Source organism: Pinus tabuliformis, chromosome Q (genome assembly GCF_031772625.1).
Source record: "Pinus tabuliformis cultivar Carrire ecotype Pingquan chromosome Q, CPIR1, whole genome shotgun sequence".
Lineage (NCBI taxonomy): Eukaryota > Viridiplantae > Streptophyta > Pinopsida > Pinales > Pinaceae > Pinus > Pinus tabuliformis.
The window spans coordinates 329778055-329802854 of NC_142296.1; the positions used below are offsets into that span (position 1 = coordinate 329778055).

The window sequence follows — 24800 nt, forward strand, 5'->3', positions numbered from 1 at the left end:
ACGTTGCTCTAATAGTTAAATAAACTTCTTGTGTTTTGTTTATGAACATGTAGCTTTGCACGAACCAAAAATTGGCATTAAATTGGATTAAAACAATGTCTTTATTATATCTTGCACAATGGTCTGGGCCTGAGAATGTCGATAACAAACTTCTTTAGGCATTTTCTACCATATTTGCTGTTAGTTCTGAGATGTAAGGTCGATCAATGAACCCTGAAAAATACACAATTTTGTGAAAAAACTGAATTGAAGGTATAATCAAGTTGTATGATAACCTTGGAACCTTCAGAACTCATATATCATAACCATAATAAATAAAAATAAAAGATGTACTCTCCTACTGTTAGCTGCCCTCTAGGGTTTTACTACCTCTGCTTTGCAAGAAGAAAACAATGAGTATAAACAATATCTCACTCCGCTGACAAATTACAATAGTCTATGCCCATCTATATAAATGAATATAACATACATGGGACAAATCATCTGCAGATGAGCCTTGAAAATAAACTTCCAATAGCATTATGATCAAAATAAAATTGAAGCCATTGCTCCAATAAGTTAAACTACCTTGGCAACTCCAGAAGCCTTAAAGAAGAGATTACGGACCAAACATTCCATATGGCCTTGGCAACACTTGATACATTTCAGGACATTTTGAAGGCCAAATGGTTGGAGAAGAGAAAACAAAGCATTATGGAACACTCTGAAGGAGACACTATACAGCAACAGCCACATCTGCCCGCTGGCTTAACACTTCAAAGCGTTTACTTCTTTCCATAGCATCAACTAACCAATTTATCCCATCTTTGATCCCCATCCTGTAGCAAGAATATTTGTGCAGAACCCATGATATTAACAATAAGCATCCAGAATTTCAATTATTTGATTTTCTCCAGAAGTGGCTGTTTTAACTTTCAACATAGAATCAGGCAAGCCACATGGAGAAGTTTTACATTTGAGACTCTTACCCATCATATGCAGAAATTGCTTGAAACATATATGGCCTTTCATTCAGCTCCTTCAAGTCCAGATATCTTGCCAGCTCTTCAGCAGACACAGCTCCTGGAAGATCCTGTGATGAACATATAACAATAGCTATTTTAGGAAGTTGAATAGTGCAAAAGGGGCATCAATATCACAAACTTAGTAGACCTGGCAAAGATGGCCAGAGAATCCAATTCACGGCCTAATCAATTAATGCACCTAGAAATTGAAACAATGAGTTGTTTTCAGCAAGGAATAACTGTCTTGTACAGATTGCAGCAAAGAAGTTGTTTATCATATATTTATTACAACAGGATAGGCAGCAGCGAAGCAGAGCGAGGCACAGCACAGCAGCATGGAAACCGAAAAGAGCTTCAGGAATTCACAGGTATGCTCGAATCTTACTTCCCAGGAAGAGCTGTTAGCTTTCCTATATGAAGAGGCCAGAAGAGAAGCTGGATCTGAGATGCCCAAGTCCTGAAGAAGAGCAATTGAGAGCCACTGGTCAATTTGGATCCCATGAGAATGGCCAAGGAACAAGCCACATTGATGTCCAGAGACCTCATCTGCAAGCTTATGGGCACTATTGACCTCCAAAAAAACCCTAAAGGTTAGATACTGGAAATCTGGAAGCCGAAAGGAAGCTTTGACATTTCCCTACTGGGGAAATGATACTTCCTGGCGATATTCACATCAATGGCTAAGCAAGAAAGGGCTTTTAAAAACAGGCCATGTTTATGAAGCACTGGACAACTGGTTTTGACACAAAAAATGAAGTTCAGAAAAAAAATGCTGGTTTGGCTACGTATGCCAATCCTCCCCTTTGAATTTCAATTTACAGAATTAACACAGTTTTAGATCCACTGGAGATTGTATCAGGTCTTACTTCAATCATCCCATATAAGTTTCTAAAGGGAAAATCAAATGGCTACCTATGCCCATAAGTGTAAACCTAGAAATTCCTTTGAAATTGGGTACTTGGGTGCACAAACAGGATTTGGATTATGAAAACATCCCTTTCAAATGTAGGAGATGTCATGACTATGGCCATCTGGAAACTAAATGCTCCTGCCAAGCCAGGTGGTGAAGGGTTTTGAAACCTAAACTCAAAATACAGGAAAAACCCTGAGAATCCCCAGAGCTTATGTTTGATCATTGGCCTATAAGTCTGAACCTTTCAAAAGGAAACATGGCAAAGAACATCCCTTTCAGATTTAAATTATGCAGTTTCCACACAAGGAATTTGAAAGTTGCATCCAGGGGTGGAAGAATAGGAACCATGAAGTGAAGAGCTCCAAACTGTTTATTATGTCAAAAAGCTGCGTCACTTGAAAAGCATATTGAAAAAATGGCACAAGTCAGTAATTGGGAATAATTTATGCTGGAATTCTGACCTAGAGTCAGAGATGCAAAATCTCCAAGAGGAATTAGAGTCTAGAGGACATCCTCACGACTTCCTTTCCAAAGAACATGAACTGACCAGTAAAGAGAGAGAAAAGAGAGAACTGAACTTCTAGAGGCAAAAATCCAGAGTCCAATACTTCCAAGATGGTGACAGAAATATTGAAAAAAAAGGTCACACAGCTTGTAAAAAGGGGAGGTCCCATAACAGGACCCACAAAATCATTAATGAGGAAAACAGGGCTATAGAAGAGCATTAAGACCTATGCAAAGAAGCACAACATTTCAAGCTCTCCTCTCAGATGCCAGTTTCAGTCACGGTTATCAGACCCACAACAGAACTGGCTGAACCAGCCAGTCCGACCGTTTTGAGGCCCTAACTAGTCCGACCGGTAGCACAGAACCAGAAGAGGTTGGTTTGGTACCAAAGTGGCCAGTTTCTGTACTGAACCAGCCTTTTTTCATGTAACCAACCGGTTCCATACAATACATCTAAGGACCCTCAAAAATTTATGAGTGGACAGACTAATACTCAACCCTAGGGCCCTACTAATGCTATGTAATTAATGGTAATGTTAAAAGTAAAAGGATTTCAGGATTTTCAGGATTTCAAGATTGGAGGGATAGCAACATTTCCATTAGATTCTGTCATGTAGGATGGTTTGGAACTAGCATTCAATCAATAGCACCAAACTCTCTTGTACTTTGATGTTCATCACATTTATTGTTGAACTCTTCTGCATCCTAGTAAAAATGTACCCATCACACAAACAAACTCTTGTTTTGACATGTTAAGCTTTTTCTATCTTATTTTAATGTTTAGAGGGTGATATTGATTATGAGAATCCCAATATAGGCAATGATTTTGGTGATATGTAGGTATTTTTTGCAGCATGATTTTTTTTGGACTCTAGAGGCCATCTAGAGCCTCTTTGTTGATATATTTTTGGTTCAGAGATGGATTACACTTGGTGCTATTTTGGTTATATGCACCCTTGCTTGCTATATATATGAGAAACTTTGCATATTTGTGTATAATGGTTTGGATTCATATGGATGCACATGAATATATATGTTTTTTTTTTCATGATTTGTATTTTTATGTATTTTTGGCTGGCAGTTTTTTTTCCTGGTTCTGGTCCAGTTCCTAGTTTAGGGGTCGACCGGTTCAATGACCAATCTGGTTCTGATAACAATGGTTTCAGAAACCAGAGTATTGAGAAAATTCTTAAGCTCATCCCGCGGCACTAATAATGTTGCAGATTGCCTCAGCCGACCACCGATCATGGCATTAACCACCGTGGTCAACTCTTGTGGGCACGAGACCTCTGATTGGTCACTTCTCTACAAAAGCGACCTAGTATTCGGCCACACATACCAGACACTCTTGGAGGGTCAGCAAGTTCCAGATTTTCACCTCCAGGATGCCCTATTATGCCACCTAGGACACCTTTGTGTTCCTTCAAGCGAGCGTGCCAAGATGATTTGGGAAGCACACTACAGTCGGGCCACTGGGCATTTCGGGGTCGAGAAAACAGTGGCAGTACTGCATAAGTATTTCTATTTGCCGAATCTTCGACAAGATGTCGAGAAGTACATCAGATCCTGCACTGCCTGCGCCATTGCCAAATCGACCATCAAGAAGCAAGGCCTTTATACTCCGCTACCTACCCCTAGTCGACCTTGGGAATCCATCTCCATGGATTACATGTCGGGCCTTCCTTCTAGTAAGCATGGCAACGACTGTGTTTTTGTGGTCGTCAACAAATTATCAAAGATGGCCATTATGGCTACCTGCAAGAAGAATATCACAGCGGAAGCCACTGCTAAACTCTTCCTTGAACGAGTATGGGTACACTTTGGGATCCCAAAGTCTATCATCTCAAATCCGAATAGCAGGTTCTTCAGTACATTTTGGTCCAATCTCTGGTCGATGATGGACACCAAGCTCACTAAGTCCACAGCGATCCATCCCGAAAACTGATGACCAGACAAAGGTCGTCAACATGATGATCGTACACATTCTGCGCATGTACAGCTCTAAGCATCCATGCACATGGGATGAGAGCCTCCCCTATGTCTAGCACAGCTATAACCGGGCTCTCCACAGCTCGATTGGCCACATCCCTTTTCAAGTGGGCTTGGGATTCCAGCCACTATGTCCCATTGATGTGGCCATGCCATTTGCAGCTACTCAGGCATATTCGGCTCATGTCCAGTCCGAAATCGATAAGGCAAACAACTTCATTGAGCACATCCAACATATCCGCCAGCAAGTCCATGACATTCTGGAGAAATCAAATGCCAAGTACAAGCAGCGACATGATCAACATCGGGTGCCACACAAGTTTCAGGTGGGCGACAAAGTCTGGTTGCATTTGCAAAAAGAATGCCTTACCAGAGCCTATCAGAAACTCAGACCACTCTGATATGGTCCTTACACCATTACCAAGGCTATGGGAGACAATGAATTTGAGCTCAGCATTCCCCATTCCTTGGCCTACACCCAGTGTTCAATGTGGACTGCCTTCGACCATACTTCCCACCATTGCTAGACACATCAGACATTGCAAAACAACTCACACCTACAGAGTTAAATCCAGATTGCATGGAACAAGCCACAACTGATCAGATCATGGACATGCAGATCAAGAACACTCACCAACAAAAGATCCAACTGTATCGAGTTGTCAAAGCAGGCCAACTCCTTCACCAGGGCAAGTGGCTCACCAGGGACCAAGTTCAGCAGAAGCTTCCCCATCTCATGGAGGAACTCAACGCAATGGGGAAAATTGCTTCCTAAGGGGGGAGGAATGATCCAGGTAGATATTGGTGGCCACCCGCCAATTCCACTTGGACCCCCACCATTGTTTCTTTCAATTTTTCAATTTCCTTAATTGTAGCACAATTTACTATTTTTAGCAGTTTTTCGGATCCTAAACTTTCGGAGCCATTTTGAGGCCCTAAACGACATTTTTTAACAATCTTGTACCAACGATTTTCTATCTAAAATCGCCTTTTCCATCGTAGTCCTCAGAGAGATCTTTCCAACGGGGTATCATGCACGTCAAACGAAGATAATATGACCAAGTCGCGACCTCGGGAAGTTGGTTGTCCAACTAACCCCAACAGGGCCCATAAACTCTTGGTGTTACATCTCCTCGGGTTAGGGTTTTGGTTGTTTAGGGTTTGCTCTTATTGTTCAATAATAAAAAGGCCCTTGAACCTCATTGTAACACAATTCAGAGGCATGTAGCCACCACATCTCTTCTCAGAGATAAGCTACCATCCCCGAGCTAGTCTTATTTCCATTCTGTTTGTAAGCATATTTCAGTATTTGATATTAATGAAATGAAGTGTTATTTCTACTGCATCTTTGTATTTATGGTTATATCTGTAATTTGTTGTGTTCTTGTTTAAATCCGGATCAGATAATCGTGCCTATCTCATTTAGGATTACAAGGTTCAAGGTGTTTTTGTACAAATCTTTGTTTGTGCATCAATAGAATAGCACCACTTCCAAATTGATCTAAGAGTGGCCATGCCTAAAGAAATTAAATAATGCTTTCATTCTCAAGAAATATAGGGCATGAGTTTCTCTTTAAAAAGAAAGTAACAAAGAGATTTTATGAATACCTCTTCCAATGTAGCTGTTAACACCTAATCAGCAGAATTGGGTGAATATAATGTAAATAAATAATAAGTAATATGAACAGTCATCGGGAGATGAAGTGAACAGTCTCTCCCTCGTGTATATAATAAAGACCAACCTGAAGGAATGATATACGAATCAATTTGTTTTGAGGAGTTACTGCCTGGCCCGACATGGTATCAAAGCCAGCTCCCAAAATTAGTTGTAACTCCCTTCTGCCAGTTTCTTGCAATCTATCCACTATTTTCCTGCTGCCTAAATTCAGAAACCATTACTGCGCGGCGGGACGGTTGGCTGCATGGTTTTCCGCTGTTGATCTTGACCACCTGTCTTCCTCACCTGGGCAGCACTCTCTCCCGAAGGAGACTGGAACTTCAGCTCCATCTGGAAATCGATGCCAAGCCCTTGAACATTTCACGACAGATATAGAATGCGCCTGCGCAGTTGGATTCGAACTCACGACCGGGGAGCGAGCGTTTCGCTGCGTTAATCTCCATGACCGTGAGAGTTTCGGAGCTGCATTCTCTAGGCGTCCAGGGAGCTACAATTTGACAATCCAGACTGCACCGCATACGCCAATTTTTTGAAGCCTCTCGCCCATTTCGTGGTGTGGAGCTCATAATTCTATATCCACGGAATTTATGACTAAAGATCTAGGGGTACGTTTTTATTTTAAATCGGTTTTACATGACGAGATATTGTTGGATATGGTGATTTCATTGTAACGTTGGTCCGACTTGCTATCATTGTATTTACGCTAATATGGTGATTTCATTGTAACGCTAGTCCGACTTGCTATCATTGTATTTACGCTAATATGGTGATGTCATTGTAACACTGGTCCGACTTGCTATCATTGTATTTACGCTGATATGGTGATTTCATTGTAACGCTGGTGATTTCATTGTATTCACGCTGCTATCATTGTAACACTGCCCCACTTGTGTATGCGTTGAAGTTTTTTGGCATGTAAAATGTGTTGAATGCCATGTGTCAAATAGAGTTTTTTAAAAACTAGGTCGTGGGTCAAAGCACTGTGGCATGAAGTGTTGAATGCGCTGTACAAATTTGTGTATTTACAGTCTTGGGTATTGACATTTGCTGTCAAGTTGAGTTTGTTGTCCAGTCATATCAGAATTATATTTTTTCCCATTAAGAGTAAAAGTTTTGCAGCAGAAGTTTTTTTGTTACAGTATGCATTCAATCATATCCATTGTGGGAATAGTTCTCACTGGCAAGGAAAACTATCCTGAGTGGTCCTGGATGATAAAACACACCCTCATTTTCAATGAGTTGTGGAAAGGAGTGTGCATTGGAGACGGAGACAAACAACCAAAACAACCTACATCAAACAAAGAGCTCGCCATTTGGGAAAACAAGAACAACAAAGCCTATGCATTAATTGCAGCATCTGTAAGTGAAGAGGTGAGTCGCCATATTACGCCATTTTCAACTGCTTTCGAAGCCTTACAAAAGCTGAAAGAACTCTATGACTCACATTATGCACTTGAAGTTGTTCAACTCATGATTAAACTCTTCACTCTTGAACTGCAAAATAATGATCCTCTTGCTCTTGCATCTGAAGTAAAGTCTATAATGCATGATATCCAAGCCACTAAAATTGATTTGGATATTCCTCTTATCGCTTTTCTCAAGGCACTTTATCCTACTTACTCCAATTATCTTGAGTCATTGCAAGCAAATGGAAATCTTAAAGACATTACCTTTGACTCTCTTGTGAAAAAATTCGCTGAAAGAGAGAGCTTTTGGAAAGAAGACAACCCCTGAATCTTCTGAAGAGGTTGTGTGCCTTGCTCATAAAGAAAAGCATCCTTCTCAAGATTCTTCAAGAGGAAGAGGTGGTTGAAGAGGAAGAGGAAGATATTTCAGAGGCAGGGGGGGCAGACACTCTCAAGGAGAAAAGGCAGATTTGCACTGCATACGCTGCAAAAGAAATGGATCACATGAGGCCTTTACATGCAAGTTACCATGGGACAAAATCGAACAGCAAAGAAACCAACAGAAAGGTAAAACTGATGATACAAACAAAGGTAAAGCACCTGAATCTGCTCACTATGTTGTGGCACAATGTAATATTGGAGTAAATGAAGATTTATTTAATGCTTCACTTGCTTCTTGGAAAAATGATTGGTTGCTTGATTCAGGAGCAACCTGCCACATGACTCAGAAAATATTTTTTTGAAGAATTTACTGACAATGTTGATGGAGCAGTATACTTTGCAGACCAATCAAAAATCAAGCCATCAGGGCTTGGCACAATCAGACTTAAACTGCCTGGTCTTCCAGACTTTCTTCTGCATCATGTTCTATATCTCCCACAGCTCAAGAGAAATCTGTTGTCCTTGGTCCACATCCGCCAGCAAGGTCACTCCATTCATATGTTTGATGGCAAGCTTGAGGTAAGAAAAGCATCTAACCACTCACTTGTCATGAGGGGAATAAAAGAAGAAAGGCTTTTCAAGCTACAAGGAACCTCTGCTCGTGCACAACATTTCTCATACAATTCTCATTATGAAGAAGGTACACTTCCATCAAGTTGATTATGGCATGCTAGATTTGGACATTTGATCTATGACAGCCTCTGCTTGTTGAAGAAAAATGGTGTTGCTGGTTTGCCTACAATTCCTAAGAAACTTAAGCAATGTGATGCTTGCATTCTAGGAAAGCATAGCAAACAGTCTTTTCATGATTCACATTCAAGAGCACATAGAAAACTTGAACTCATTCATTCAGATTTATGTGGTCCAATGCCTATTCCTCTACAAATGGAAATAAGTATATGATGACATTTATTGATGACTACACCAGAATGTGTTGGGTTTATTTATTGAAGAACAAATCTGATGCTTTTCAAACATTCAAGAACTTTCATAAATGGATTGAAAATGATGCACAATCTCATATTGGGTCTATTCGCACCGATAATGGAAAAGAATACACATCAAATGAATTTGAAAACTATCTTCGCCAACATGGGATCAAACATCAAACAACTGTGCCTTATAATCCCCAACAGAATGGTGTAGCTGAAAGAATGAATAGGACAATCTTAAATATGGTATGATCCATTCTCTTCTTCAAAAATGTAAAGATAATGTTTTGGGCTGATGATGTTCTATGTGCTGCATATATAAAGAATAGATGTCCATATAATGCTATTAGAAACAAGACTCCATATGAAATGTGGTATGGACATGTTCCTTCGGTAAAGCATCTTAGGGTCTTTGGTTCCACATGTTATGCCTTGATACCAAAGGTACATAGAAACAAACTTGGTGCTAGAATTCATAAACGTATCTTCTTGGGGTATTCAAAGTCAAACACCTTCCAAAGCATACCGTCTCTAATATGAAGTAAATAAAAAGTTTGTTGTATCTAGAGATGTAATTTTTCTTGAATCATCCAAAACTGACAATGTTGTTGAGCGGCAACTTGATCGCTTGGATAGATTCGCAAAAGCAAAATCATTTCAAGAATTTGATAATCAGATTCCACATCTTGAAGGGGGGATTCCTATACTAGATCAACATGTGGAATCTTCTTCTGAAGAACACTCTCCCCTGCATGAAACTCCAACAACGGATGATGCTTTAAGTGATGTGATTGATAGAATTGGGAGACTCAACCTTGATTCAGTCCCAACTCAATCAGCGGAGCAGCCTGGACCATCTGAGAAAGGTCCCCCAAAGTGGCTGACAAAGACACTTGAAAGTGTTCATCCTGATGAGGTTGGAAAGACAAGAACTAGAAATTCAAACCGACAAAATGGAGGTGATGTAGATGACTCTAATTCACCTGTTGATATGGATGTTTCTTATGATTGTGAATTGAACTTGTCTACAGATTTTGAACCAACTTCCTTCAAAGAAGCTGCTTCTCATGATGAATGGAAAGAAGCGATGCAAAAGCAATATGATGCCCTCATAAAGAACAGCACTTGGAAGCTGATTGATCCTCCATTAGGAACCAAACCAATTGGTTGCAAGTGGGTCTACAAGAACAAGTATAAAGCTGATGGCTCACTTGACAAGCACAAAGCTAAGCTTGTGGCAAAAGGTTTTGCACAGAAGAAAGGGGTCAATTATGAGGAGACTTTTGCCCCCACAGCAAAATGGGCTACCATCCAGACACTCTTTGCCCTAGCAGCTCAGAACAATTGGAAAGTCCATCAAATGGATGTAAAAACTGCTTTCTTGAATGGAGATCTAAAAGAGAATGTTTTATGTCCCAGCATGAAGGATTTGTTGTGAAAGGACATGAACATAAAGTATGCAAACTTGTGAAGTCCTCGTATGGCCTCAAACAAGCACCGCGAGCCTGGTATGAAAAACTAACTGAGCATCTTCTAAAACTCAATTTCAAACATTATGATCTTGATGATGCAACTTTATTTGTCAAGAGAGTTGGTAAAACCAATGTTGTTAAAAGCGCGATCGGGATTTAATCGGCGCCGGGAAAAAAGCGGAAAAAATCGTTAAAATCGGGAAAAAATCGGAAAAATCGGGAAAAAATCGTTTGGCACAAAAATATTCATTTTTTTTCATTTTTTTTCAATTTTTTTAATATCTAAACCATCTACAACATAAAATAAATACATTGACACATAAATATGATAAAAAAACTAATATATAAGATGTTTAATATCATTTCTAGCGCTAAAATCACACATAACATTGAATCATGTCCTGAATAGTAAGTCCTGAGTCCCAACTCAGCCTCAAAATATCAACAAAAAATATGATAATGTATCTCATCATGTCATAATGTCATATACAATAAAATGAAAGTCTAAGACTCTAATCCTATTGATTTCCTCTGCCCCTCTTGCGAGAAAATGTCACTGCTTTCCCTTTCCCCCTAGATGAAGATGTCGGTGCCTGTGGTGGTGGAAATGGCAGTGGAGTCTGACGTGCTCTAGAAGCTGAAGAAGTAGCTGTAGAAGTAGCAGCTACTGTAGGTAGACAGAGACCACGTCCTCTAGTGGTAGCCCGGGTAGGCGATGTCACCTCCTCCTCCTGCTCCTCCAACTCCTCCTCCTCCTCCTCCTCCTCCTCCTCATCCTGCACTAACCAATCCTCAGTGGGATCCATGAGAGGCCTCTCGGTCTCAACCCTCCATTCAGCAGTGGTGTCAATCTCATCCAATGAGATGGCATCCATATCAGGTGTCTTGTCTAGTTGCCTCACCCACAATCGAAGATTGTAGTAGACATAGACCATGTCATTAAGTCTACGGGACTCCAACCTGTACAAAGTTCATGAAATAATAATTAATAATTAATATTATAAAAAAAAATATTGTTTAATGAATTCAAAAATTTATTTGGAAATTTGCAATATTTTAAATGTTTAAGTGTTAAGTTGTTAACCTATTGCGCTTCTTGTTGTGTATTTTTTCAAATACACTCCAATTGCGCTCACATCCCGAGGAGCTGCATGTTTGGCTGAGGATACGTATGGCAAGCTTTTGCAAAAGGGGTACTCTGCCACCATACATCTTCCACCATGCGGCTACAACAAAATTACAAATAAACATAAGAAAAAAATGGAATTTGAAGAGACAATGAAATTTGAAACAAAGTTACAAAGTACAAAGTTACAAACTAAAAAATACCTGGCATTTTGACTGTCCTATCAAAGATAGCCATATCAAAGCCAAATGTGCCACCTGACATCTTATACGTCTCAATTTGTTTAGAGATCTCCATACGTTGTTCTGGAGTTCTCACCATCTTCTGGACACAGGTTAATAATCCATCCATGATTTCAGCATCAAAATCAAACCCACATGCATAAGAAAATGCAGGGTTCAGGAAAAGCCCAGCAGCATGAATGGGACGATGGAGTGTGTTGTTCCATCGCTCATCAATGACGTTCCATAGAAGGAGTTGTCTCTGGAACCCATCATCTCCCTTGTCATCATAGTAGGACCGAATGGCTTCTTTGGCCCTGTCCATGGCTTCATACAAATAGCCCATTGCGGGCTTCTCACCATCTACCAACCGAAGAACCTTTACCAAAGGTTCAGTGACAGCGCACACCTCCTGCACTCCCGCCCAGAAGTCTTCTTGGTATGAAACAAGTCTGCAGACGGCCTCTCCTTCTGGTTTGCGGCTCATTGGCAAAGAACGCCACTCCTCTGAAACAAACATTCTCTTCAAATCCCACATAGATTTCAAGAGGGATTGAAGAGATATGAAACTCGTCGCAAACCGTGTAATGGCGGGGCGCACCAACTCTTTGTTGTTGGTGCATTTTCTCATCAAGCTAAGCACAGATGTGTGATTGTAAATAAATTTTGTGATGGTTTTTGATGAGTCAACAGCCTCTTTGACAAAGGGAATTTTCCCTATGTCCTCTAACATCAAATCAATACAATGGGCAGCACAAGGTGTCCAAAATAAAGTAGGATGCCTGTCCATAAGCATTCTACCAGCAGCAACATAATTTGCAGCGTTGTCCGTTATGACTTGGACAACATTTTCTGCACCCACCTCCAAAATAAACACATCCAGCAAATCACATAAATTTTTTGCATCTTTGATTTGATGAGTTGCATCAATAGATTTGATAAACATAGTCCCCCTGGGACAACTAACCAAGAAGTTTATAAGGGTTCTCCCCTTTTGGTCAGTCCAACCATCTGACATAACAGTGCATCCTGTTTGTGCCCAGGATTCCCTAAAATCCTCCAATCTTTGGGTGCAGTCACGCTTTTCATCTTGAAGAAGCCGGCCTCTGAAATCATGAAGAGAAGGGATTTTGTACCCCGAGCCAACACTGGCAATAGCATCAACAGTAGGTTGGAAAAATGGATTATTCCTTACAATGCTGAAAGGAATATCACTCCAGAGGAGAAATTTTGTCATCAACTTGTCAGCTTGTTCTTTTTCAGTTCTTTTCATCATTGAACCGATAGTTGGTTGTGCACCAGGTGTGGTTCGAGGAACAAAAAATGATGATGTAGCTACTGGATTGACTGACGCTGCAGTAGAACCAGTGCCACTTGGCCCACTTCCTTCAGCTGACCTTTTTAGTTGCCTTTTGAGTTCTTCTTTGGCCTCTTTAGAGTGCTCTAATTCTCCCAATGCTCTCATGGCTTTTCGGATAATTTCAGCATTTGTATTAGGACAGGGCACCACATCACGTCCAGGGATTTTTGCAAGGTGGAACTTCAACCTGTACACCCCCCCGAATATCTCCTTTCCACACAACTTGCAATACAAGTTTTGTCTATCATTCGGAGTTTTAGGGTCACCATATTCCCAGAAAGGATCCAATTTCCTTGGCATGTTTGTTTTTGAATTTTGAATTTGCAAACCTATGGAAAAAATTAAAAATAAGGATTAGGAAATAGGAATTTAGGATTACATAATACAAATTACAATTTAGCATTTGCAAAATTACAAGTTAATTATTTCCAAAATCCCAATTTCTAAACCCAAGTTACCCAACCAAATGCCAATGGCAAATGCAAAAAAACAATGAAAAATCAAAAAAAATAAACAATGTTTAAAGAAAATGAGAAAATAAAAATAAAAAATTGGTTCTCATAGTCATAACAAATAACCCATCCCAAATCAATGAAAAATTTCCAAAAATTCTTTAAAAACAATGAAAAACAAAGTTTTTATAGAAGCAAAACAAAAAAAAATTAATCTACATACCTGGTTTATGGACAAATTGGTGATCTTGGCTTGGATTCCTCCTAAAATCGCTTGGATTCGCTCCCAAATCCGACGGCAACCCTTCAGCTCCTCTCCCTCACTTCTTCTCCTCCTCCTCCGCGCGGACTGCTCAATGAAATAAAAAAAAAATCGAATTTCCATATAAAACGCCCGCTGCCCCCGTGCCCTGCGATTTTTTCGCTAAAAATCGCGATTTTTTCGAAAAAATCGCGATTTTTTGAAAAACTCTAAAAAAAAGTGGCGATTTTTATCGTTAAAAATCGCGATAAAATCGGATTTGCGAAAAAATCGCGATTTTCCGATAAAATCGCGATTTTATCGCGATTTTAACAACACTGGGTAAAACAGTTGTATATCTTGTGGTATATGTAGATGATCTTTTGATGGCAGGGAACAATGAAAGCTACATTGCATCCATAAAGAAGGAATTGGGGAAAAGCTTTGAAATCACTGATTTGGGCTATGTTCATTACTATCTTGGTATTGAAGTAACCCAACATCCGAAGTCCATATTTCTTTCTCAAAAGAAATACATTGGAGATCTGTTGAACAGGTTTGGCATGACAGAATGCAATCCTCTTACTACTCCAATGGAACAAAACTTAAAGCTCACATCTATTGAAGAAAAAGAATTTGAGGATGCAACAAAGTATAGACAGCTTGTAGGAAGTCTCAACTACCTAACTACTACTAGACCAGACATTTCGTTTGTTGTTGGAATCCTCTCCAAGTTTATGCAAAAGCCTTGTGAGGGACATTGGTCTGCTGCAAAAAGAGTTCTAAGGTACTTGAAGGGAACTCAAGACTTTGGAATCAAGTATACATAGGTGGACGACTTCAACTTGATTGGATACTCTGAGACTTCGATGGAGACAAAGAAACTGGGGTATCTACGTCAGGATATGCTATGAGTCTTGGATCAGAGGAGAAAGATCACGCAAACAATCAGTTCCAGCAGATTCCACAACAGAAGCAGAATACGTGGCAGCAGCGAAAGCAACAAAAGAAATTGTGTGGCTCAAGAAAATTCTTGAAGATTTGCAGGTAAAACAAGTACAATCAACTCCACTCATGATTGACAATACCTCTGCAATAAAGTTGGCTAAGAACCCAAAGTTCCATGATCGAACAAAGCACATCAATACTAAATATCATCTGATTCGACATCATGTTGAGGCCAAAACAATCCATCTCTGTCATTATTCCACTAATGAGCAAATTGCAGACATCTTCACCAAAGCGCTTGGAAGAGAAAAGCTTGAACGATTCAGAATGATGCTTAGCCTCACTAACATCCCTTTAGATTAAGGGGGGAATGTTGACACCTAATCATCAGGATTGGGTGAATATAATGTAAATAAATAGTAAGTAATATGAACAGTCATCGGGAGATGAAGTGAACAATCTCTCCCTCATGTATATAATAAAGACCAACCTGAAGGAATGATATACGAATCAATTTGTTTTGAGGAGTTACTGCCTGGCCTGACAGTAGCAATACTACTTTATGGCTGCCAAATTGACTCTAAAAATCCAAACCTACAATTTAAGCTTAACAATATGCACCAAGAATTTCCACTACACATCAACAAAGTTGTACATCCATTCTCCAATAGCCTAGACAAAGGTAAAGCAAATTTTATTCCAAAGCTTGGAATCACTTTCAAAGTTTCAACTCATACCCTAAGTCACCATGTTCGGTGAACAAAATCCTTGAAGTTCGAAATTTGCCGAATTTTAACACTAGCCGAATTTATTCGTTTCAATTCATCGAATTCCAAGGCGATCACAAACACGAGCCTTGAGCTGAACTCGAACACAATTTTGAACATGAACATAATAAAAAAAATGTGTTAGAATCAATTAAGTTTGGCTTCCTGTTCAGTAAATCTCAGCGATTGATAATTAAATAAAAAAATTAAAAGTCAAAACCCTAAATCTACACTGCGGTGCGTGCGCTCGCAACCTCGCACTCCATTCTCAACCACATCCACACAGCAACGGCAAATGCATTACGCAAGTTGACTTAGCTTGCAACTGTGATTCATGGAAAACACAAACGCAAACAGGCTACAGCATCGGCTCGCTATACAAAAAAAAAGTAAACATCATACACTATTTATTGATTCGATTGATCGATTTGGCTCTCATTTCCTAACCACTGATATGCAATCATGTTTTGTTTTTTACGAAGATCATGCCAAAACAATTATTACACAAATATTTCAACCAGCATTACTAACAATGCGGTCAGGCCCAACAAATAAACAATGAAAGGAAAAGCCAAGTTAGGTGAGAAAGTTAGGTGGGAAATATATGAAGTTGCCAGTTGTGTATAAAAATATATTGGACCATTCAATGAAGATGTGGATGTGTGCAGTTTTCAACAATTCAAAGAAGTGGCGACGACTCACAAATAATAAAAAGGCCAGGAGATAGTTTACACCTTTGGGTATAACAAAGTAGTGGCATGACCCTAGTGCACTATTTTTATTCAATGCTTTGTTTACTGACATATGGCGTTCTTGGTTTTACTACTAGCCAGTCTCCTAAAAATGAATTCTTCAAAATATATGTATTCAAATTTTTAATATGTCGAACTCTATCGCCAAAATTTTGTGTCGAACTTTTTGAGAACTTCAAAGTCACCGAACTCGAACACAAACACGAATGCAATGACTTAGCTCATACCTTACAAATGGAGAGAGAAAACCCTTATATAGGTTGTGTTCAATTCCTTTTACAATATACCAAGGTTTCCAGAGCATGGAGCAGAGCAAGAGTGTCAAAAGTGTCATTTTCCCAAAAACCTTGGGAGTGGCATGTCTCCGAAGCATCTATTTCATATGTATGTTTGTGTGTGTTATAATGCATTTATATTCAAAAAACATGGAGAATGCCAAATTAGTTGTAGAATATATTATAAACATGAATATTTGTGCTACTTGTAGATGGATCCTACATTATTATGAAGTTAGAAAAGTCATTCATAGTATGTTAATGATTAATCATTCAAGCCTCAACTATCTAGTGTGTGTGTGTGTTATAATGCATTTATATTCAAAAAACATGGAGAATGCCAAATTAGTTGTAGAATATATTACAACATGCATATTTGTGCTACTTGTAGATGAATCCTACATTATTATGAAGTTAGAAATGTCATCCATAGTATATTAATGATTAATCATTCACCTCTTGTATAGACTTGCCTCTACCTCAATCCTCTAGGAACATGAATCATCACTACCTTAAAATATGGTAGAAAAAGCTTAACATGCCTAATCCAAGCCTTGAAATATGGTAGAAAAAGCTTAACATGCCTAATCAATGATTTTGGTTTGAGTGAAGGGCACAATTTTGCTAAGACCGTGATAAAGGAGTTCAACAATCAACACCACAAACATCAAGGTACATAAAGGGATTGGAACTTTCAATTAAATGCTAATCCCATACCCTCATATATGATAGAATCCAATGAAAATGTTGCAATCCCACCAGTCTTGAAACCCTAAAAACTATGAAATCTACTTAATATTGAATGGGATATTAAATTCTACTTTCTCCATATGAAGTGAGGATTAATTGTTTTCCTAGACCCATTAATTCTCCAAGAAATGACAATAAGATAGTACATTTCAGATCTCAACAAACTTCTTACTAAAAGTAGAATAATTTGTTGAGATTCCCTTTACTTTCCTAAATGAAACAATAAAATTGTCATCCACCATAAGGAAAACAATACAATACTATTTTTATCTTAACTAACACTATGAGAAAGATTTAAATATACTAAAATAGTGAGTTAGTTATGCACAATTTCTTAAGAGAGGCAAAAAGCTAACAACCTCCTTAATATAGTCAATTGACTTTGACCTCTAGAATGTCCATGATCTAGGGAGATTGCTCCACTAATCGCTAAAACCATCCATAAGTGGATGCTCCATGCAACAACTAGCTTAATCAAACCCAATGTCCAAACATGTATGAGCCCCTCCATCCAATGATTGGTCCATGAAGACCCATGGCTTTGATGATGTCATCATTTGAGCTCTATACAGTACTACACAGCTCCATATGCCATGTCAAATGCATTTGATATTGAATGATAGCGAAGCCATCACATGAATAGGAAAAGGGGGCCCCATACCCTTGCCACATATGCACTCATGGATGATCCATATGATTAAATGAACTAAGTGGTGGCCAATGAAGATAAGGGAGTGCAGCTTTAATATGGTGACTCCATCTTTGGCATATTAAATGAACTGCTGCCATGATACTCCAACACAACTCAAGCATACCTCAACTGCATGTCTCAAGAGTGGCACTAAAATGAAAGCACTACGATTAAGGCAGTTCTTAAAAACTATCCAGCTAAAATGTAATCATCTGAAGTTTCCAAAGTATGTGGAGTGGAATCAATGGGGTTTTACCATTCATCTTCTCACAAAGGAAGACTATCGGGAGCATAGGTCCAGAAGCTTTATCTGTCTGAGATGTCTGTACCAGCATGCCTCCTGTCCACGGAGAGAATGCGTGCACCAAATAGGTTCAGAGTTATATTTAGCCATAAGTCTCACTTTACTACTGCTGTATCAGCAGTCATCTGTTAGCATTTATAAATGAACTACCAAGTAGCTGAGCTTTCTGGCAAGTGACTCTCCACTCTCAGTCTACCACATGGATGAAGCTAACACTTCTTGAGTCTGGTGAGCGTGCAAACCCTATATTCCTGAAAGTATGAGGATTCATAATCTCCTCTTAGCCCAATATAACAAGGATAACCTACCTAACTGCATGAAGACATCATCCCCCTATTACAGAACACTAAACCAAACCTATAATTTTATATGAACATCTGCTATATCTTTTATAGCAAAGTCTAACTGAGAAGTTGCAAGTACTGCTCATTGGTTCCAACCAGAGGAAATTATATATCACATTCAGATGGTAATGTATTAGTAAAATAAAGATGCTTAATCTTACACTTCAATTAGAGTTAAATGGGAACATAGATAATGGAAAGCATGAATTGCAAATCAAATATAAATTGGAATATCTCACAGACCTGCTTATTTGCATAGATCAAAATTGGAGCACCTTGCAGATCTTCATGCCTCAGTACCTTTTCTGCTTAGTTACACAGAATAGGTCAAATAACAAAACAAAAATGTTAAAGGCTAGCCATGAACCATCCCAAACCATACAAATACCAATAGGTATCTCATTGAGGACTCATATCATGCCATAGTCAGCACCCCAATACTAGAGTGTGGCTTTTGAAGAAAAAAAGAACAAGAAAACGATAAACCTGTAAAAAAGGATTAATGAACTCTGACTCTCACCTAAAGCAGACTTTGTATCTTCAAAACGTGACTGGCATGCTGCATCAACAACATATATTACTGCATGTGCCTCTTCATAGTATTTTTCCCAAATTGTACGTAGGCCTATCTGTCAAGTGAAAGATGAAACATTGATTACTTGACATGGTACTACAAGAGATGGACGTCAAGGACTCCCATGGAAGTCCACTGTAGCTAAATGTTGGAAACAAATTTCCATTATTTGAAGAATGGACTAACTTATAGACCACTTCCATTGAATAGTAGAGCAATGGAACCAGAAAAACAAAATATAATACATAAGTTACTTTCTTTGATAAGTGTGCAACAATGGAAGTAAAATCCTCCTTTCATGCACACCTAGGAACCAAAATATAGAGAATTGGTGACATAGTTACAATTATTCAAAAATAGATATATGTGCTGCCAGTTACAAGATAAAAATCTCACTGAAAGAGATGGTTCAAGTTAAAAACTAAGAACGGTATTGTAAGTGTTACATGAAAAATAAGCTAGGAAAATACACTTCATCAGCAAACTCTTTTTACAATTATTCTTAAATATATTCTTCATTGCTTGTTTGAAGTTTGAAGTTATTATATTAACTTCCAGGTGAATTTATATAAAAGATTTTAAACATACCTGACCTCCTAAGTCCCAAAATACAAGCTTTGATTTCAAAGCCTCTGTACGACCAATGTTGAGTCCAACAGTTGGAACAATTCGATCTGGTGGGAGTCCTTCAGAATCTGAATACATTGTTTTCAGCTTTTCCAGCAATGTCTGTCATCAAAACATGAACACAATCCAAGACAAACATCCATAAACCATAAAATAAGAACATAGCCTTAATCAGAAGTTCTTAAACTGGACAAAGCAGTTTAAGATAACAAAAACTTAAAAAGGAACATCATCAATATATTACTCCTAATCTACTGGGCAAAACAGTAAGATCAATAGAATCTTGTCTGGAATCCTATCATTCAGTTCAAATGCAACTCAGCGGAACCTTTTACCAGTGGATATGGATCTTTAACCAAAACACATAACCAGGGTGTTTGTTAAGGCCACCACATCACTAGAAATGGAGTCTAAAATTGAATTAATTAGGAAAGAAGGAAAATGTACAGTTTTGCCAGCTTTATCGATGCCGAGAATAAGAACATGAAATTCTGTTTTACTGAAGAGGTACTTCCACAGTCCATAGAACAATGAAAACATCCCTTTTCGTCAAGATACTCTATCACCTTCTGCTTTCAGCTCTTAGCTTCTAGACTTCATGCAGAACTCGTTTATAAGGTCCAACACGAAATTTCTTGTCCAACCATGGTGTGTAATATTCCAGCTCCCAAAAACAGGAGCACTATAAGGATGCGTGAGAAAGCTGAAGAACCTCTCCCTTTAATCTGCAATACATAAAAGCAGAGAGGCAAAAGAAGTTTAAAACAAAATATCAATACAAAGGAAACGACTAAATTTTTCATCTTTAAATAATTACAATCAGCCAACAACTTAATTATCAAGAAGTAGAGATTAATTTGTAATAATACATGGAAACATCTACACTTCCCATTTGCTTGCACACAAGGTAATCGAAATACAAGTGAGAATTATTTTCACATGTTTCAACTTTCAATAAAAACACACCTAATGGAATGACCTTTTCATTTCTTTCTCCTAATTACTAGTTAGAAATAAAACTTTATAGCCAACCGAGAAGCAAAACTGGGAGAGTTGTGACTTGAGCAGTGCATTCTATAATGTTTTGCAACTCTTTAAAGGTAATAGCTGTGCATCCTGCTGCTTTTCCACATTTTCCAGAATCAATACTCACCTTCACCAACAAAGCTGCCTTATTTCAGTCTAACATTATACTTGCCAAAATCAAACAGAAAGCTTCTTCACTGCCACTTCTCTTCTTCAACTTGTGGTACTGCATAATATGCCCACAGTTTTCAAGCATGAGTCACTTCATTTCGTATGGATAGAAATGCATTTCCAGGCCATACCGATGTCAGCGGGATGCATTTCCAACACTAAATCTGCCTATTTTGACTTGTTTGGATTCAATTTTCAATAGAATTGAACAAAAATGCTGGCAATTAATGGTAATTTTAAATTTATAAAGTAAATGATATCATTTTACTCAAAATTTTAACATTACCATTAATTGTTTCAGGATTTTTGAGAGTGGCACCAACCTCATCGGACTTCATATGGAGAAAGTAAAATTTCATATCCCATTAAAAATTCAGCAGACTTAATAGTTTTTAGGATTTCAGACTTGGCAGGACTGCAGCATTTTCATCGGATTCTATCGTATATGAGCCTTGAGGGGATAGCATTGGCATTTAATCAAAATCACCAGTCCTTTATGCAACCCGATGTTGGAGATGTTGAGTGTTGAACTCCTCTGTCATGGCCTTAGCAAAAACGTATCATTCACTCAAGCTAAAATCATTGATTAGGCGTGTTAAGCTTTTTCTGCCATATTTTAAGACTTGGATTAGCAGTTTCATCAAAATTGTGCACCTCGATTTTGAAGAACATTGATCTCTCCCAGAAAATACTTAGTCTTTGCTACCTCCTTGAATAAACAAAGATCGAAGCTAAAATAACTCAGATAATTTTCATCTGAACTGCTGTTCTTCTCTACAACTAACAAATCTGTCATCTCAATGCCCCAGCTATTTTCGATGGGTTAAACATATGGGCACTTTTCACATAAGTATTCTACAAGGTTGCCGTTTCCACTCATATTCCTCTCTCATCCAATTCAAATGGGATTCTATTGCAGTTTTTAGCTTTCATGTAGTGGCACAAAATTATGCCTGGCTAAAGGATGAATCACCGACAAGAAATCACCTGAGAAAAATAAAACTGCCATCATGAAGATCGTCAATCACCCAAAGCTAACATATTAATTGTTGAGTTTATGAATTAATTACAACAATCAAGTCTTGATTTACTAAATGTGAGACAGCTTGTGCCGCAAATACTGCTCAGGGAATAGTTTGATTCGGTATTAACATAGATCACAATAGCTCATAAACACCTTAAAATTGTCTAAACACGATTGATTTTGATTTTGATCTGGCAAATATCATGGCTCAAACTTTACTCCATGATTATTAGGCACACATCTTCTCTCTATGGTTTGGGAGGTCTGCTACCTACAATTTTTTGATGATCACAAAATTTTATATCATCTCCTAAAGGCATCATCATTGACATGCACATCATGCTCTGCTAAACGTGTATTCTTGACAAACAGAAACATAATGCTCACTAATGTAATAGGAGGTAGAGAGAACTGAAACAGCTTTTCCTAATGTTTTTACCATCCGGTAGACATGAGTCCAAACCCTGTCAGGCCGCAGAACATGAAAATGCACTTACAGACAGAATCCAACACTGTGGATGGCCATAGATAGCAATATTAAGGTTTAACATGGAACGAAATTCTCAACAAGGGATATGCCACTTTTATTTTAATAACATTCCAATTAGACAACAATCTCAAAAGAGGAGATCCAAAAAGCACACAGAAACAATGAAAGCATTACAAAGACAACGATCTCAAAGGAGGAGACCCAAAAAGCATACAGAAAAAATGGAACCTGGATCCCACAAGCGCTCGTTAATCAATTCTCAGGCCAACACCATGGGACCTGCATATCCAGAGCAGGGTCCTCAATCAACTCCACATAGAAGTCTTGCAATTCATTATATCATCTAAAACCCCATCTGGGACCTCCATATCCGAAGCAGGGTCCTCAATCAACTCCACAGATAAGTTTTGCAATTCATTAAATCATATAAAACCCCATCTACTGAGTTCCATGGAGCAATGCTAGCCCGTTAAAATTACACCCAGATTGAAAACTTCAAAACCCAGTAAAACCCAAAAACTATCGTATAATTGCAGAGTATTCCCAACTTTCTACTTAATTCATCTCAACAAATCCAGTATTTAAAGCATGGCCCAGAATTGCAAGCGGCTCAGTTAACCAAGCAAACCAACAGCACAAGAAAATACCATGCGTCCAACCTTCCATAAGTTTTGAAAAATCACAAACTCACGGATCAATTCTACAAGCAACAAGAAGAATAAACATGGGAGGACCTTGTGCAGCAGATCGTGTCAAGATCGAAAGAGAACGCATGCTTCGAGTCCCCCAATGATTCTGCAGTGGTTCGAGCTCTCGCCTGTAAATTTTGATGCGAAGGAGATCTAATTCGCAACCGATGATAAATCTACAGAAATGACGATGATGAAAGGTAGCAGATGAAATCTGAGCACATATATTCCATTGGAGGCTTTACGGAAATCCGTGTAAAGACTTCTATGCCTCGATTTTATCAAGTGAAAATAAATAACTATTTAACAAATATAATCTCTTATGGTTTTGTTGTGACTATGTCTTAGAGAAGAGGATCGCAGGGCTACGTTACGTTTTCTAAAGTTTATACGAATGGGGTTTTACTATATTATTACATATAAATTTTTAGGGGTTTAAGGGATAATTTAATTGGTCAATTTATTGTTATTAATGATTTTGTTAATTTGGCTTTAAGCTTAACATATTGAACCAAAGTTGAAAAAAAACATTTTCAAAATTACAATAAGAGATATAACTTTTCAAGCTCATGGTTTTGTTGATTGTCTATGGGTCAAATCTCTTTGACGTCTTTGGGGTTAGGCCCCACATATTTCTCTTTGACGTCCTTGGGGTTAGGCCCCACATATTGCTCTTTGACGTCCTTGGGGTTAGGCCTGACATATTGATAGGAGATATAAATTCTGAAGCTCATGGTTTTGTTGATTGACAATGGGTCAAATCTTTTTAACGTCCTTGGGGTTAGGCGCGACATATTGCTCTTTGATGTTCTTGGGGTTAGGCCCGACATATTGAACCAAAGTTGAAAAAAAAACATTTTCAAAATTATAATAGAAGATATAAATTTTGAAGCTCGTGGTTTTGTTGATAGTGTATGGGTCAAATCTCTTTGACGTCCTTGCGATTAGGCCCGGCATATTGCTCTTTGACATCCTTGGGGTTAGGCCCAACTTATTGCTCTTTGACGTCCTTGGGGTGAGGCCCGACATATTGATAGGAGATATAAATTTTGAAGCTCATGGTTTTGTTGATTGACAATGGGTCAAATCTCTTTGACGTCCTTGGGGTTAGGCCCGACATATTGCTCTTTGACATCCTTGGGCTTAGGCCCGACATGTTGAACCACCGTTGAAAAAAAACATTATCAAAATTATAATAGGAGATATAAATTTTGAAGCTCATGGTTTCGTTGATTATCAATGAAGCTACTCAAAATAATGGTAATTAAAGTTTATTAAAATTAAAATAAATAGTGGTAATTAATGTTTATTAAATTTAAAATTTAAAAATATGTCTGTAGAATCTATCACATAAATATTTTAATGGCTAATTAAAGCATTTATATCATGGATATGTAATATCTTTAAATAATGAGTCTCCATTTAAATAAAATTAAAATTGTTATAATATTTTTTTAAATATAAAATTATTTGATTTATTTTAAAATTGTATTTGTGTTTAAAAAAAATATTCATAAATTATTATAATTTTCATGAACTAAAAAGTTAGGAAAAATAATATTTTAAAGTCTTGATTTAAAGTGGGTTTATCTGTGACAAACAACATTTTAGAAATGTGTTTATTTT

General features: G+C 38.1%; 2 protein-coding genes across 4 annotated transcripts; both read right to left on the reverse strand.

Moving 5' to 3' along the window:
- Positions 1-221: 221 nt before the first annotated feature.
- LOC149219526 (uncharacterized) lies at positions 222-23470 on the reverse strand. 3 transcript variants are annotated; one of them, XM_089384390.1, is made up of 8 exons: positions 23220-23470; positions 22714-22764; positions 20222-20499; positions 19736-19876; positions 19094-19202; positions 18817-18878; positions 969-1072; positions 222-818 (listed from the first exon to the last, which is right to left on the reverse strand). In XM_089384390.1, exons 3-8 carry the CDS (start codon positions 20312-20314, stop codon positions 716-718), a joined length of 612 nt encoding a protein of 203 aa, XP_089240516.1. In that variant the 5' UTR covers positions 20315-20499; positions 22714-22764; positions 23220-23470; the 3' UTR covers positions 222-715. The 3 variants fall into 3 exon arrangements, with proteins under 3 accessions (XP_089240516.1, XP_089240515.1, XP_089240514.1); XM_089384389.1 differs by having other exon boundaries at positions 22700-22764; XM_089384388.1 differs by lacking the exon at positions 22714-22764.
- LOC149219527 (uncharacterized) lies at positions 10969-13521 on the reverse strand. The gene is made up of 2 exons (XM_089382613.1): positions 11427-13521; positions 10969-11302 (listed from the first exon to the last, which is right to left on the reverse strand). The coding sequence occupies exon 1, from the start codon at positions 13347-13349 to the stop codon at positions 11661-11663; it is 1689 nt and encodes a 562-aa protein (XP_089238739.1). The 5' UTR covers positions 13350-13521; the 3' UTR covers positions 10969-11302; positions 11427-11660.
- Positions 23471-24800: the final 1330 nt, after the last annotated feature.

Bases quoted from the DNA above. Each gene is read 5' to 3' on its own strand.
- LOC149219527 (XM_089382613.1), bottom strand. From the start codon at position 13,349: ATGCCAAGGAAATTGGATCCTTTCTGGGAATATGGTGACCCTAAAACT.
- LOC149219526 (XM_089384388.1), bottom strand. From the start codon at position 20,314: ATGTTTTCATTGTTCTATGGACTGTGGAAGTACCTCTTCAGTAAAACA. The intron at 18,879-19,093 runs GTGAGAGTCAGA...GTAACTAAGCAG, and splicing joins AGATACAAAGTCTGCTTTAG to AAAAGGTACTGAGGCATGAA. The intron at 819-968 runs GTAAGAGTCTCA...TTCTTGCTACAG, and splicing joins GCAATTTCTGCATATGATGG to GATGGGGATCAAAGATGGGA.